Source organism: Asparagus officinalis, chromosome 2, assembly GCF_001876935.1.
Source record: "Asparagus officinalis chromosome 2, Aspof.V1, whole genome shotgun sequence".
Lineage (NCBI taxonomy): Eukaryota > Viridiplantae > Streptophyta > Magnoliopsida > Asparagales > Asparagaceae > Asparagus > Asparagus officinalis.
Genome location: NC_033795.1, coordinates 76,051,814 through 76,067,798, shown reverse-complemented (window position 1 = coordinate 76,067,798; position 15,985 = coordinate 76,051,814). Strand labels below are relative to the sequence as shown.

At 46.2% G+C, this 15,985-nt stretch overlaps 1 protein-coding gene across 1 annotated transcript in view; it reads right to left on the bottom strand.

The window, feature by feature from the left end:
- The window catches only part of LOC109831334 (putative disease resistance RPP13-like protein 1), a 9,280-nt gene continuing 3,499 nt past the window's right edge, over nucleotides 10,205–15,985 (bottom strand). The window contains exon 3 of the mRNA XM_020398665.1: nucleotides 10,205–10,221. Coding sequence (XP_020254254.1) covers nucleotides 10,205–10,221 — 17 coding nt within the window. The remainder of the gene's footprint in view (nucleotides 10,222–15,985) is intronic.

Sequence of the window (15,985 nt, the reverse complement as noted above, 5' to 3'; positions counted from 1 at the left end):
ACAGCGTGCGTAAGGGATGATCGATTCGACCGAAGATGATGTCTTTCCGATACCTACTCCGTGCTGGCACGATGAACACAGCTTGTGATGACTTGATCGGCTGTGTTTTGGCGACGTACGACGAGCACACTGGCAGGTGAAGACTCACTGTAGAGTGCCGACCATAAGTTATCGGGTGCGTCATCCTCAGACGAGGAGCAAGATGACAAATAAGCAAAGTCGGATTTCTCATTCATGATAAGCTTTTCTGCCTGAACGGCGTTGGTTACATGGTGACTCTCGTAACCAATTACAATTGACTCAAAATCGTTCAGAATTAAGCTATCACCATATTCAGGCTCGCTGTCCGCCTCATTGCCACTCTCTAGTTCTTCTGCTGGTGGCTGGTCGGTGTCCTGGTACAGCAGAGAATCCGCGAAGTAGTTCTCGACGCCTTTAAAGGGGTGCTTGTCGGCCACTACTGTTCTTACCCGCTCGTAATTGTCCACGTACTTCAAGCACTGGTGTAGTGTGGACGGAACGATCTGGTTGCCATGAATCCACAGACGTCCCAGGAGTATGTTGTAGGAGGGTTCGGCATCGATGACGTAGCACGTCACCTCCGTCTTCATGTCGCCTATCCGACATTTTAGGCGGATCTTGCCGAGTGGCTGAGTCCCTGTGGCGTTAAAGCCGAAGATGGTAGTCAAGGTCGAGGCTAGGCGCTTCGACGGTATCTCCAAGTGTTTGATTAACTTCAGGGGCACGATGCTTAGCGCAGACCCCGGATCAACCTGGATCCGATCCACTTTCACCGAACCGACGCATCCCGTGAAGTACAGTGGCCGGTCATGGGACGTGCTCTTGATGAGCATGTCCTCGGGGGTGAAAGTGATGCAGGGGATATGTCTCTCTGAAACTTGGCAGAAAGTTGTACAGCCCTGATCGGTCCCCGTTTTTTTTGAGAAATGGGTCGAGAAGGCCTCTGCGTCGGCCAGCGCCTCTTGTAGGGCTTCCCGGGTAGGTCTGGATAACCGGAGGAGGTCGTACATGGTGATTCGCGCGGGGATACTTTTTAGTTGCGTGAGTACGTTGAACTGGTAAGGCTGGCGGCTCGAACTTGGTCCATCTGGATTGGGAGGGACTGCTGCGGCTGGCCTCGCGGGAGGTCCTGCCGGGTTTTTCGCCCTCGCGGGATATTCTTTCGCGAACTCCTTTCCGGCTCTCGTGGCGAAGACGTTGGTGTCTTCTTCAGAGTCGGTTAAGGCAGTCATCGCCGTGTCATCTCTATCCAGGATGGCGGAGACAACGTTACAATGTCTCCTCTTAGCCTCCTTGGGAGGCTGTGCAGTCCACTGCTCGTCATCGAGGAGGTCCGGATGGACCCACATAACCTGCCCTGATGGCAGAGTTTGTGGAACCAAACCCTTTTCCCGCTGGTTGTGAGGATCGTCGTTAGTGATCTTCAAAACCGCCTTGGGGATAGGAATTATCCCCGCCGGGGCTTGAACCTCCGGGAGACCTGTCCCGAAGCTCAAAGTGATCATATTCGCCGTCACTTGCTTTTGGACCTTCTCTTTCTTCAAGACCCCCGCGTCATAGAGAGCCTGGAGTTTGTTCTTGAGGACGTAGCACTTGGTTGTGTGATGGCCAAGGAATCTATGATATGCACAGTAACTTGGGTCACCGGTTTTGTCCGCCTCCTCAGGCTTGGCGGCTTCTGGCAACTTAATTCGCCCACTCTTGAGTAGAGTGTCGAGAGTCGCCACCACCTGGTCTTCTTTGAAATCATATTGCCGCTGGGGGCGTGGCTCAAACTGCCTAGGTTTAGGCTTTTGAGCAGCCTTCGGCGCCGGGGCGGTGTCGACTGCCATGATTTCTTTTCCCCTCGACCGAGGAGGATTCTTCGGCGTAGCTGGCTCCACTGCTCCCTTTCTGGACTGCGGCTCTTCAACCTCCAGCCTCTTGATCATATTTTCGACTTGCTCGCCTTGGCGAACAAGCTCCTTCCAAGTCCGGGTCTACAGGATGTGGATCGACAGATTGTTGCGGCACATCTCGATCAGTGTCGCCTCGGAAACTTGGTCCCGACAGTGGACTGACCGATTCCGAAATCTTTTTACGAAGTCGTTGACCGACTCCGACTTCCGTTGCTTCTCAGCGAGGAGAGTGGCCATTGACACTTCCGTGTCATCGTCGAAGAAGCGGGCGAGGAAAAGCTTTTCAACGTCGGCCTATGCCTTGATAGAGTCAGGCTCCAGTTTGCGGAACCATTCGAAGGCTACCCCCTTGAGGGTACCTATGAATAGTCGAGTGAGAATGGCGCCGTTCCCGGTAAGGAATCTGGTCTGCGCCATGAAGTAGTAGATGTGCTGAGAGGGCGACCCCTTGCCATCAAACTGTACCAAGCTGATGGGCTTGAACTTCGCTGGGTATGGGACCGTGTCCCATTCGATAGGGTAGAGACGTACCACCCCCAGCTTGTTCATATTTTGCTGAAGCTTCAGCGCGTTCAACTGGTCCTGGAATTCGTCGAATCTTTTGTCACGGGTGCTATCCGCGGTGTGCGATGTTCCTATCGATGTTTTAGAGGAGTAATAGGACTGTCGATCATCCTCCGTCTCAGCCGCTGGGCGGTGAGGGGGTACCCACTCCTTGTCCCTGGTTTGTCGGGGTAAGGGACGTTGGGTCCTCTTCTTCTTCTTCTTCTTGTTCAGCAGTTGCTCCATCATTTCTCTTAGAGAGTCGATGGTCGCCTGCTGTTCCTCCAGCTTTTGGGCCATTGTCTGCTCGGTATCGAGTCCGGTCATGTGCACTCTCGCCTGCGCGTCTTGACTTGAGCGCGAGGTCTGAGATGTGGCCGCTGCCGAATGAACCTCGTCTTCGCCGCAGGAGGGAGGTACTAGGGTGGAATAGTCAAACCCAATACTTACCCCCCTACGACTACGGGTTCACTGGAATATGCCTTCCTGCCGGTGTCGAGCAAACTGGGTGTTGGGTCTTAGGACGGAGTCCGAGTCTGGCGAGTCGGAGAGTACCGCCTTCCCTTTATCCGTCATGTTGACTGTGGCGGAGTCCGAGTCTGGCGAGTCGGAGAGTACCGCCTTCCCTTTATCCGTCATGTTGACTGTGGCGGATGAGAGCTCCAGGTCGTCAGCAGCATGTTTTTTCTGGTGACGGCGCCTTCGACGGGAGGGCCTTGGTCGAGAGGACTGTTGAGAAAGTCTCTCAAACACCGAAGGTTTTGCCGTTCCGACGCATTGGCAGTCGGCGAGGACCGTGTGGATGAGTCTCTCGCAGTGGCACTGAGGACTCGCCTCATGGATGGTGCATTTGCGAGTCAAGAATTCCCTGAGGTCTTCTACGGGTGGTTGGTGACAACCCCCGGCCTCAGAAGAGTCGCTCTGGTGAGCCGACGAGAGATTTTTGGGCGCTCTCTCTGGTGCGCGTTGGGTGGAATGCTTTGGTGCTGGAGTCGGGCGATCTCGCCTTGACTGGCGAGTCTTCGCGTTTGAGCGAACTCCAGTACGTGGGCGAGTTTCGACCCCATGTTTAGAAGAGCGGGTTCGGGAGGAACCGCCTATTTCCTTTCCTTTACGTTTATCCGCCGCCAGCCTTCGAGGATTCGCTTACTCGGGTAGGCTCGTACGCTCGGTGTGGTTTATTCGTATTAGGGATATGACCTGAGAAGCGAAGTCCTCCTGAGTGGATGGCTCTGTCGTCCTTGGTTGGCGCTCCTGATTTGGAGGGCCTTCCGACATCGGGCAGTTTGCCTTCCCATCTAGTGTTTCTCGGGCCTGTATGATGGTTCAGGCCATTATGAGAAACGGAGGTTTGGACCCTCTGTCCGACGGGCGTTCGCCGCTGCTGTTGGCTAACTCTCCTATCGAGGGGAGCATCACCACAGGTAGTGGCAGTGTTGTTTGTGCCGGAGTGAACTGGCGTTCCCTTCGGGGTAAGTGTCTGCGGGGATCGCTTGGCGACCCATTTGGCAGACGCTTGTCCCTTGCGTTCGATCTCTGGGTTGGCCTTGATCGATTGCGAGGATGTGGGTTCCTCCGATGAGATTCGGGTGGAACCCTCAGGTGCATAGGCTTTGACCGTCTGAGGTCGGCCTCGGCGCACAGCTCTGTGGCGTTTGCGGGACGCATCGCCACCAGAGGAGGAGGAAGACAAGTACTCTTCGTACTTGGCCTGGTCGAACTCGATTTCTAGGGACTCCACGGTCGTCCCGACAGCAACCTCATCGAACTGAGCCACCACCATTTCACTTGATGAAACAGCTTCTCCCACTGTGGTCGCCATCTTCTGTAGGGTGATAAGTTTTCTAGGGCTTCAATTCTTGACTTCTTCATCTTTTAGCCTATTCAGTGATTTGTAGAATAGGTAAAATTCCTCCGGTGCTACGTTTATCGCGTGGCCGTTGTCGAAGTCTTGAATTTAAATTGCCATCGAAGAATGGAGAAATAGTTTATACTCATATGCTCTATTGGAGTGTTCGGGAAATAGTTTAACCTCATATACCCGTTGGGAGGTTCAAGGAGATGCAGTTTATACTCATATACTCATCGGAGTATTTGGTATCTATTTTAAATCCAATGGGAAGTATACGAGTGCGTTTGTCAATTACTGCGTGCTAGCGCGTCAGTACAAACCACCTCGCTACAGCGCGGCAGTATTGACTGTCGCGTGTTAGCGCGACGGTGTAAACTGTCGCGCGTTAGCGCGGCGATGTCGACTGTCGCGCTCAAGCTCTGGCCAGTCGGGTTTATAAAACCCGACTCTGGACTTTTTCGGGTCATTCTTCCCCGCTTCCCCGCTTCTTTGAGTTCAAAACCCTCTCCAAAACCCTATAAAAGGATTTTTTGGCTTTTCCTCTCTCCACCTCTTTATATTTGGGTGATCTTTCTTCAAAAGAGATCTAGGGTTTCGAAATCTTCTTGGTTCTGAGCTTTCTCTTCGGTTATTTCTTCACCAAAGCTTGATCTTCTTCACCTCTTGTAAAAAACAACTCTGGAGCTTGGTTTCTTTGGTATTTCAAACTTTTATTTGGGATTTCGACAAAACCCTAATATATTTGTGTTTTCTAGGTCAAAATCCCTCTTCTTTACTATGTCACCCAAAAGAGCGAGGGTCCCCAAGGGAAGATCTGCATCTCAAGCGCCAGAGGAGGCCGAGGCCGCTGCTATGTCTTTCGGGGGTAACATTTTCAACCCTCTACATGTTTAAAATTAATGCTTTTGCTCGTATAACCTAGCTTGCCTCCTTTGAGAGGCATCCGGGAAGAGTTGACATCCTCCTTCGAGGGGATTGATGCTGCAAAATACATATCTTGTTTAATCAAGACATGTACCACAACCAAAATTCAAATTTTCGTCGAATTCGTGGCTTCTCAGCATCTAAGGCCGTAGTTCAGTTACCGCGGCAGCTCGTACTGCCGCGCCTGAGCACGACAGCATATACTACCGTGGTAACGCACGTCAACAACCACTGCCGCAGCTACTTAGTGCAGGGGTCTCGTTCTGTTGGCCTTTTTTATTCAACTGTTTTTTCCAACTTTTCTCTGCAGTTCCTTTTCCCTCTGTGGTCTTTTCTGACAGAGAAGACCCAGGCCAGAGTGGTACTCTTCACGCCTCCTTCAACGGCGACTTTCTAGTTAGAGAGGCCCGCCAGTTTAGTGAAGGTTGTGACGATAGTGTTCCCGAGTTAGTTCGTGAAGGAGGTCGTCGCACTTTGCGAGCATTGCTGACTGACTCACCTTTAACTCCAATTTGCGATTCCACCGAACCGTTGAAGAAGCCTGATTACTTGTTCGGGGATTCGATTGAAGACCCAGATAATCTTTGCCGTGGTCCTGAAATTTGGTTGAATCAGCACGAAGGTGATTTTCTATTCCTTCCCCCGTTCCCTCGACAATGTTCAATTCTGCAATTACGGAATTTGGCCGTTTCGAGGAAGATGTCATGGCACTTGACAGATGACCACGAACGCATTCATTGCGGGTTCATTGGTAAAGATGTCAGCGCTCCTGGCTCCAGTGGTAGGCATACTATTCGCGGCCTTCACCCGGGGATACTTGGACCAGATAGTGGGCCTCAAAATGAGCTGATGATAAGGGCCAACACGGTTAAGAATATGCTTGCTCGGGTCGGCAGAGAATTCCCCCTTCCAAAGTTCAGATGTTACGGGCGGGTTCATTCTCTTCCAGACAAATGGTGGACTAGGATGACCAACTACATACTTAATCGTTGGGATCAGGAGTTAAAGAACTCGGGGTTATATGCTCCAATCCGATCCAGCATGCATGGTCTTCCAGTAAGTGTAGATCATTTTCTCGCCTTGTTCGAGTCTTATAATTCGAAGACCAATACATTTCTTACTAAGTATGGGGAGTTAGGGCTTCCACTCCACGAAATGATGAAAGTGTCTGGATTGCCATTGGGGAATACTCCTTATCAAGAATATTTTCCAAACAACCGTCAGCTTATGAAGATGAAGAAGGCTGGCTCTCCCGCTTATGACATTCTCTGGGAATTAACTTGTCATTACCAGATAGCGATAGCCATGATCGAGGTGAAGAGTAAGAAGGCAGCTCGGGTCAGTCTAAAGCAGTTCGCCGACTACTTATTCCAGAATCTCGAGAGCCCGACCAGTGAAGCTGTCTGTGAATCACCTATTCTGACCCCTTCTGATGTTAATAGGCTAATTACAAAGATTAACGCCCAGTCTTATAGAACCGAGTCATCTGAAGGTGGCTTTCTTAGGGGTACAAAATTCAGTATTTTCTTATGGCAATCCACAAAGAGAATGAGGCCCGAGACCCTCCTTTCCGGCTACCTGGCCATATGGTTAAAGAAATATGTAGTGCCGCATCAGTCTTCTGAGGCGCTTCCTCTTGAGGTTCTCCTTCCCACCGTGCAATTAGCCATCGGAGGTAGGTTATCTTTACTCTCCGCCATGATTGCCGACCTCCACAGCGGTTTGCGTAACCTGGCTAACACCTTTACCAAAGTGGATGCCGAGCCTTCGACTAAGATTCCCCTGTCGAGTGTTGAATTGCCATACACATACTTAATGGCGTGGCTGGTCCTCCATTGAACAGACATGATGTCAGCACTTGACGTGTCCGATCCAGAAATTCCTTTGCTGCAGCTCTTGGAAGGATGTAAATGGCTGAATCCTTCTCGACAATGGCCTGACAGGGTGAGGCAGTTTAAGAATGCCAAGTGCTGGGAATTTTGTAAGTGTTACCCTCGGTTTTCTGGTGCATATAATGACACACTCATTGATGAAAAGATGCCTGGGACCAACAGGACCTCCCTCAACATGGGTAGTTTCCACTGGCTTATGAACATCCGACCAGGCCTCCCTCAACATGGGTAGTTTCCACTGGCTTATGAACATCCGACCAGGTTACAATGTTTTCCGGTCGAGGAACCTATGCAGGATCGAGTTTCCACTGGCTTATGAACATCCGACCAGGTTACAATGTTTTCCGGTCGAGGAACCTATGCAGGATCGAGCCTTATTTTCCTTGTCGGTTTGCGCGACAATTCGGTTACGATCAATTATATGTCGGGAATCCCAATAAATGGTTGATAATGTGCGGAGGTCTTATCGATGGAGTGTGAGCCTGGTTCTGGAATGTTGCTGGTTGTACTGAAGCTCAATTTAGTTTGCCTGTCACTGAGCCTGATCTCCACATGACCTTTGTTTATTACCGGTGGATTTTAGCCGCTAACACTCCTGTTACGAAGAAGAAGATTTCCAAACTGGAATCCGAAGCTGTGGTTCGGAGAATTGTATCTTCCAAAAAAGGAAAGGAGCCCGCTACGTCTTCCCGCAAAGGAAAACAAGCAGTTGATTCTGAAGAGAGTGATGACTTCGAAACATCCAGTGAGGAGGATGAAACTAGAGATAAAGCAGAGGCTGATGTCCCTCTTTCTCCCGTGGCTCACAGGACTCGTCAAGCTTCTTCACCCCGATCACCCGGTGCTCCTTCTAAGGGTATTCAAATGAGAGAGAAGAATATTCCCTTATCGTCTTCTAACAAGATGACTGTCAGATGGCCTGCTTTTGAAGAAGAAGAAGAAGAAGAAGAAGAAGAGGAAGATGTCACCCCGCTTGTTGGCAGAAAGAGGTCCCGACCTCTTGCTTCTTCCGAGGCTCAATTCTGCCCTGTTCAAGGGTCTGAATTGCGCACCAAATTTCGGCATGAAAACTCTGAAGTTCCTCGAGATTCTCGTGTTTCGAAGAGGATTAAGAAGACGGCTCATCGACAACGTCAACTTCCCCCGTTGCTTGAAGAAGAGTTTACTCAGGATCTTCCGGTTGATCAAGGGGGTAAGATCTCATTCTTATCTCCTTTTCACTATTTTATCTTTGAATATAGCATCTTATTTATTCTTTTGCCATTGCAGTTGGAACAGGAGAAGAAGGGGAAACCATACCCGAGCCCTCTTCTCCTGGTTTAATGGACGTAGATGAATCAAGCTTCACTCAGCAAGTACACAGAGTGATGAGTGAAGAACCGGTTAGTATGGGCACCACTACTCCTCCGGTTATCGCACCGACTTCACCAACTACTGAAACATGTACAAATGCTTCTTTACTCGGAGAACATTTTCGGGAAATAAATGGATCAGAACGTGTTCCTCTTCTACTAACTTGTGCGTTTTATCTTCTTTTAGTTAAACTAAAGGAGGTAGGTGCGAGTAGTAGTGCTGCTGATCCCGCCACCGTTATTGAAGGTAACCTTAATTTTATTTGCTTTGACCCCTTCATATTCTTGCATATTTATTGACGGATCCTTCCGCTCAATAGACATCCCTGCTAATGAGCCGAGAGATCAAGAACTTACCCATGATATGGGTATCGGAGATTTCAACGAACATGATTTCAATCTTGATATTTCCGAGGATGAACACCAACGCATCTCCGATATACTGTCAGCTCCGGCTCCGACCGCTACTGCAGGACCAACCACTAGGGTCGATTCAGCTAAAGTAGGCGCATCAAAAGGTATGTATTTTAGGATTTGAGTCTTCAATTAAGCTTTTATTTCTTATCTTTTAATGACTAGAATAAGAAATTTAGATGTAGGACCAACGAATGAAGTTGATGCGTCTACTGTCATTGGCGAATGTGATCAACCTGAAGGTTTGGGTTTCCTGCTCTTGACAGGTCCCCCAGCTGAAGTTGAACCGTCAGTTATTGTTCCTCCGACCTCTGATATTGTCGAAGCTGAACCTGTTGTAACTTCCGATCCGACTCCAGTGGTTCATGAAGTTGGAGGGTCGAAGGCTACCGTGGAAGAGCAACCTCCTGCCACTCCGGCTCAACTTGGTACGTCTCATCTTTGATATGCTTTGAAGTTGGATCTATACTTGTAGAGTGTTTATTCATCCTTTTCTCATTTATAGAACTTGTTCCTCAAGAATTTATCGATCTGGATCCGAAGCCATCGGGGGCTTCAGGTGAACAATCGTCTGGTGTAGTGAATCAACCGACGAGCGTTATTCCTGAACAAATCCCTGTTGTTATAGAGTCCATTACAACCTCAACAAGCCAAGGTAACTCAGTTGTGAAGTCTTCCAGCGAGTGTACATACTTTTGTAGTTATCCCCTTTATTTTCTTTGCAGCTCTTTCTTCATCATTGTCCGAGCGTATTCAAGCTTTATTGGCAGATGAAGATCCGGACAAAGTTGTCATTTATGCTGACGTCCAAAGTTTCATCCTTTTCTTAAACATCATGGTTGATCAAATTCTCCTTAAAGGTTCACCTTTCGAACATTTTAGGAAATCTCTCGATCGCCATGTATCAGGAATTCGAGAACACGAATGCACCGAATTATCTGACTCGATCGAAGCTTATTTAGCCAACCTTAAACAAAACGCTGAACATCTGCAGAATCTTCGTGTTAGTGGCGCGCCTTCTTATATTGCTCCTCGAATGGACTTGAGGTTGCAGGCATGGCGTGATTCTCAGAAATCTGCTGAGTCTGAACTTCAAAGGCTGCAAACCCGCATTGATCAACTTAAGGAGAGCGTTGCCAAGAAAGCACAGATCAAGGTTGACCTGTATCATGATTTAGAGTCGAGTCAAGTGGAGATAGCTCGGTTAGAGGAGCAACTTGTGAAAGCTAGGGACACTCATGAAATTTTGAAGTCTGATCTGGCGGAGGTAACCCGAGCCGAGGTGGATCTACTCTGACAGCTAAATCTTCAAGCCAAGACTTTTGCTGACAAAGAACAAGAGGTCGCCAGAATTCAAAGCATCGATGAAGAAAACTTTAAAGCTAACTTGATTCTTGAGCTTGAGTTGGCTTATGTGACAGAGCTCTCTCGATTAGAGGACCAAATTCGTCATTACAAACTATTGTAATTTTGGGAACATACATTTCTTTTTTTGCTGTTTTGTTTGAACTCTTTTGGTTAGTATAGTGAACTTTTTGCTCATTGATATTTTAATTATGGTTACTCATTCTTGTTTAGAATAAATAGTCATAATACTCATAGAATTTTTGGCAAATCCTCAGCCATCAATGGGTTTGATATGCATTTACCGATTACTGTTTGAATCAGGCTAGTATGTGAATTATCTAAGTCCGTTTCACATATAACGTTGCGCTAAAAGAATTAAACTCTTTTAGACTTTGAACTACAATGTTGAATATGTAGGCTACATGTGTTAGATGTAGGCTTATCTCTAATAAGGGATAGAGATAATATCCCCCATGCGTAATTGGCATGGCTTTTGAAATGCAAATATGTTACATTTTCTATGCGGGAAAATGAACCCAAAATTATAAAGAAAGAATTGAGTATTCTATCTTTCAATCTCTTGTTTGTTGGTAGAGATAAACCCTAGAATCGGATAGGAATAATTTCATATTCCATCTCCTGGTCTCTTGTTTGTTGGTAGAGATAAACCCAAAATTGGAGAGGAAGAATTTTATATTCTATCTCCTGGTCTCTTGTTTGTTGGTAGAGATAAACCCAAAATTGGAGAGGAAGAATTTTATATTCTATCTCCTGGTCTCTTGTTTGTTGGTAGAGATAAACCCAGAATTGGAGAGGAAGAATTTTATTTGTTGGTAGAGATAAACCTAAAATTGGAGAGGAAGAATTTTATATTCTATCTCCTGGTCTCTTGTTTGTTGGTAGAGATAAACCCAAAATCGGAGAGAAAAATTTTTATATTCTATCTCCTATTGCAAAAGAAACTCAAAGTGGGATCTCCACTTAGAGAATCTGGACTGGTTTGAATAATCCTAACTGTCATAATGTTTGATTATTCAATTCAAAAGTGGATCTTTCGTTCACAAAATGAATCGAAAGGAGATTTTGATTGTGGTCCTAACTGTAGTAAGGTTTGACCAAGTGAGAGTTTTGAGACGATCCTAACTGTAGAAATGTTTGATCGCTCGATTTGTGGGGCCTCTCGTTCAATGAAGAAATCGAGAGGGGATTTTGGCTCTGGTCCTAACTGTTTAAAGGTTTGGCCAAATGAGGGTTTGAGACAATCCTAACTGTTTAAAGGTTTGATCGTTCAGTTTGGGGACCTCTCGTTCATTGAAGGAATCGAGAGGGGATTTTGGTTCTGGTCCTAACTGTTTAAAGGTTTGACCAAATGAGCAGTAGGAGTTTGAATGATTTTAATCCATGACAGATTTTGGTGTACCCTTCGTTGGTCGATTTGATCGGTGAAGGGTTTTGTGAGGAAAGATTAACTGTTTACAGATTTGAATCTCATCTCAACAAAAGCTGTAAAAGAACTTTATGATAAACAAAAACATATCATTTGAAATATCAGTTTCATTTTTAAAACAATTAACTGATCTCGGGTTATCCCGAAGTATCCTATACAGGATTCTCTAGGAACTTCCCATTCTACATAGGTTATCCTGAACATATTACGGATAATATTTTTTCAGGAACTTCCCATTTATTGGTATCATTAATTTGCTGCCATCCTGGGTAATCAGGTGATAAGCGCCGTTTGAATAGACTGTTTCTATTACAAACGGTCCTTCCCATTTAGGTTCAAATTTTCCTTTCTTCTTGGAGTTAAGGATCATAGGCCGTCTTTCAGCTAGGACCAAATCTCCTTCTTTAAAACTCCGTTGTCGAACCTTCTTGTCGAAAGCTCGAGAAATTCTGGCTTGATAGAACTCAATATGCTGTTGAGCTTCTAATCGCTTTTCGTCGAGCATCTCGAGTTCTTCAAGACGTTTCTGGTGTTGTTCTTCGGTTGTCATCTGTGTTGCGAGAGCAATCCGAAGAGATGGAATTTGTATTTCCAATGGAAGAACGGCTTCACATTCGTATACCAACGAATACGGGGTCGCTCCCGTTGGTGTACGCATCGTGGTACGATAGGCCTATAGAGCTGCACCAAGCTTGTCATCCCAATCTTGTTTATTAGTTTTCACGAGTTTTGACAAGAGCTTTATGATTGTTTTATTGAAGGCTTCAGCCAATCTATTTGCTGTGGGATTGTAAGCCGTCGACGAAATGTCCTGAATTTTGAACTTCTTGCAAAACCTGATGAAGGCGTTGCTGACGAATTGAGGACCGTTGTCATGTATGATTCGTCTTGGGACACCATGCCGGTAGATGATATGGTATTTGATGAATGCAATGACGTTACTCGTTTTAACTTCTCTGAGCGGAATCGCTTCAGCCCATTTGGAGAAGTAGTCGGTAATTGCTAAGATGAACCGATCACCTTTGACTGACGGGGGATTTATAGGACCAACAATATCCATTCCCCAGGTCTTAAACGGCCATGACGTTGTTGACGGGTGTAGATGCTCTGGAGGCATGTGCATATAATTTGCATGTAATTGACACAATTGACATCGTCGGGCGTAGTCAGCTGCGTCCTTTACCATAGTCGGCCAATAATATCCAATTCTCCTAAGTCGGTCACAGAGTTTAGGACCGGGTTGATGTGCACCACATATCCCTTCATGCGCCTCTTTGAGTGCTTGTTCTGCTTCCTTATTGGATAGACAACGGAGTAATAGACCGTCGTACGACCGTCGGTACAACATTTGTGACTCAACGTTGTAGTAAAATCTCGGTGCTTTCCGCTGAATCGAATCCCTTTCTTTCACGTCTTCCGGTAAGATACTGTGTAGGACATAATCAATAATAGGGAAACGCCAATCTCGAACTTCGGGTTCAACTCTTGTTGAATATGCTTCTTTGGCAACCGAGTCGTAGATCGGAACAATAAGTTGGTGAGTTCTCACTGTAATTAATTGTTCTATCTCGGGAGGTTGAGCCAGAGATACAGACAATGCCGCCAACGCGTCTGCGTATGCATTTTGGAGACGCGGAACGTACTCGATGAAAAATTCTTCAAACGAGCTTGCCATCTCGATGGCCACCTGGTGGTATGGAATCAGGTCTCGATTTCTGACTTCATACTCTCCTCGAATCTGATTAACTACCAATTGAGAATCTCCAAAAGCTTAAAGGTATTTGACCCCCAGCTCTTTAGCAAAATTGAGTCCAATTATCAATGCGTTGTACTCGGCTACGTTATTAGAGCATGGTTCGGTCAACGAGTATGCTCTAGGTAAGACATGCTTTTCCGGGGAAAATAAAACGACCCCCACTCCTGAGGAGATTTTAGAACATCCGGGCGCGCTCGCCACGTTGGTTGCTCGGGAAGCCCCATCGAAGTATAATTGCCACACTCGTTGATGTGAGGTGACATTAACTTCGTGAGTTTCATCCGGAAGATCGTCGTATAACTCCACTACATCCTTCGTAGAGTTTTCCGCCAAAAGATCGCAAATAGCTCATCCTTTAACTGATTTTTGTTGCTTGAAGTACAGATCATATTGTGATAATAGTAGAGCCCACCTGGCTAGACGCCAATTCATGGAAGCCGGTTGGGTCATGAATACCCGGATTGGGTTTATGTTGGAAATGATATAAATTGTCTGTCCAACCAAATAATATCGCATTTTTTGGATTGCGAATACCAAGGCGAGGCATTCTTTCTCGATCATTGGATAACGAGATTCAGCTCCAACCAGTGTGCGACTCAAATAATATACAGCTTGTTCGTGATCGTTATCGTCGTCTTGTGCGAGTAATGCACTTAACGAATGGCTCGTCGCTTTGACATAAATCAAAAACGGTCTGTCTGATTTCGGTGCAACGAGAATAGGTGGATTCGCCAGATATTTCTTAATATCTTCGAATGCCTTTTGGCATGCTTCAAGAAATTTACCGCTGGACATTCCAAGGAATGATTTAGTCGGATTCATCTTTAACTGATGAGTCCTCATGAGATCGAACATCGTCTTCAAATCTTTAATGTGGTCGTTTTTATCACGGCTCTTAACGACCAGGTCATCAACGTAGCATTCAACTGTCTTCCGAAGGTGCTCTTGAAAGATCTTCGTCATTGCTCGTTGGTACGTAGCATCGGCGTTCTTCAAACCGAAAGGCATAACAATATAACAAAATACACCAAGGGGTGTTCTGAATGCTGTATGCTTTTCATCGTCTGGGTGCATCTTGATTTGATTGTATCCAGAAAATTTGTCCATAAATGACATTCTTTCGAACCCGCATGTGTTGTCAATAATGACATCCGTAATTGGTAAGGGGAAGTCGTCTTTAGGACAGGCGGTATTCAGATCTCTGAAGTCCATACAGATTCTGATCTTTCCGTTCTTTTTAAGAACTGGAACGATATTGGCCAACCATTCAGGATGTTGTTCTTCTCTGACAAAACCCGAATCAATTAGTTTCTTGACTTCAGCTTCTATCGCCTCCATAATCTGCGGACGAAATCGTCTTTGTTATTGTTTGACAGGTTTGACATCCGGTTTAATGTTAAGGCTATGCATTGCTACATCTGGATCTAGTCCTGGCATATCCTCATAATTCCAAGCGAACACGTCGATATACTCTCGAATGAGGGCGATTAGTTCCTCTTTTTCATCCGCTGGAAGATCACCGCTGATAAATATAGGCTTTGGGTTAGCTTCGTCACCCATATTAACTTGGACTACTTTATCTTCGGTAGGAGGCTCTCTTTGCTCAAATCTATCACCGTATTGGATATTCATGTAATGCATCCATGGATCTTCCCAAATAGGCAACTGATCGTCTTCTTCGGTTGTGGAAGGATCAACTGTCGCCATGTTCAACATTAGGGCTTTGAATCTTTCTCCAATGCTTACGTCAGAATCCCAGGTTGAAGCATCGGATGAATGCCCACTCTTATTTATTAGTTGGCTAATAATCTGTTGGCCATATTCGTCATCAGATAATGAAGTATAACCCAGACCCCTTTTATGACTGTAATAATTATCAGGTCTCCATTTTGGTACATAGACAGGACGGGGTGGAACCCTGACACCTTGACCAAAATGAAGACCTTCACCGAGCGAAAGGTTATAGCCTTGGCTCGTCATGTAACCATTCGCTTGTGAACTGTACCGAGAGAAATGTCGCCCGGGTTGTTCATCATCCGAATAAGTGTCTAAGAAAAGATCTGGGGTCGGGGATGGTTCCCCTTTCTAGAAAACTATTTCTTTTTCACCCCCTGTCTTTGCGGGTAGGAGCATAGTTGTTCCGACTGAACTTCGGATATGTTTTGTCGTCGTGCAAGACGAACGAAGCGGCATATGTAGGCTAGGGTCGTCATACAATTCCTGCATTACATCATCGAGACAATGCGAGTACTCTAAATCATTGTTTATTATTTCATCGGCAAGCTGCCAGTTACAACTTTCATCCGACGAATTACCACCGTCAAGATCGATTACAAGAGGTTCAATGTCATTTAGTACAAGACCTTCACTATAATCGAGCCCGGCTTCGGTATCAGCTTCAGACAACGCGAGTATTCTAAATCATTGTTTATTATTTCATGGGCAAGCTGCCAGTTACAACTTTCATCCGACGAATTACCACCGTCAAGATCGATTACAAGAGGTTCAATGTCATTTAATACAAGACCTTTACTATAAT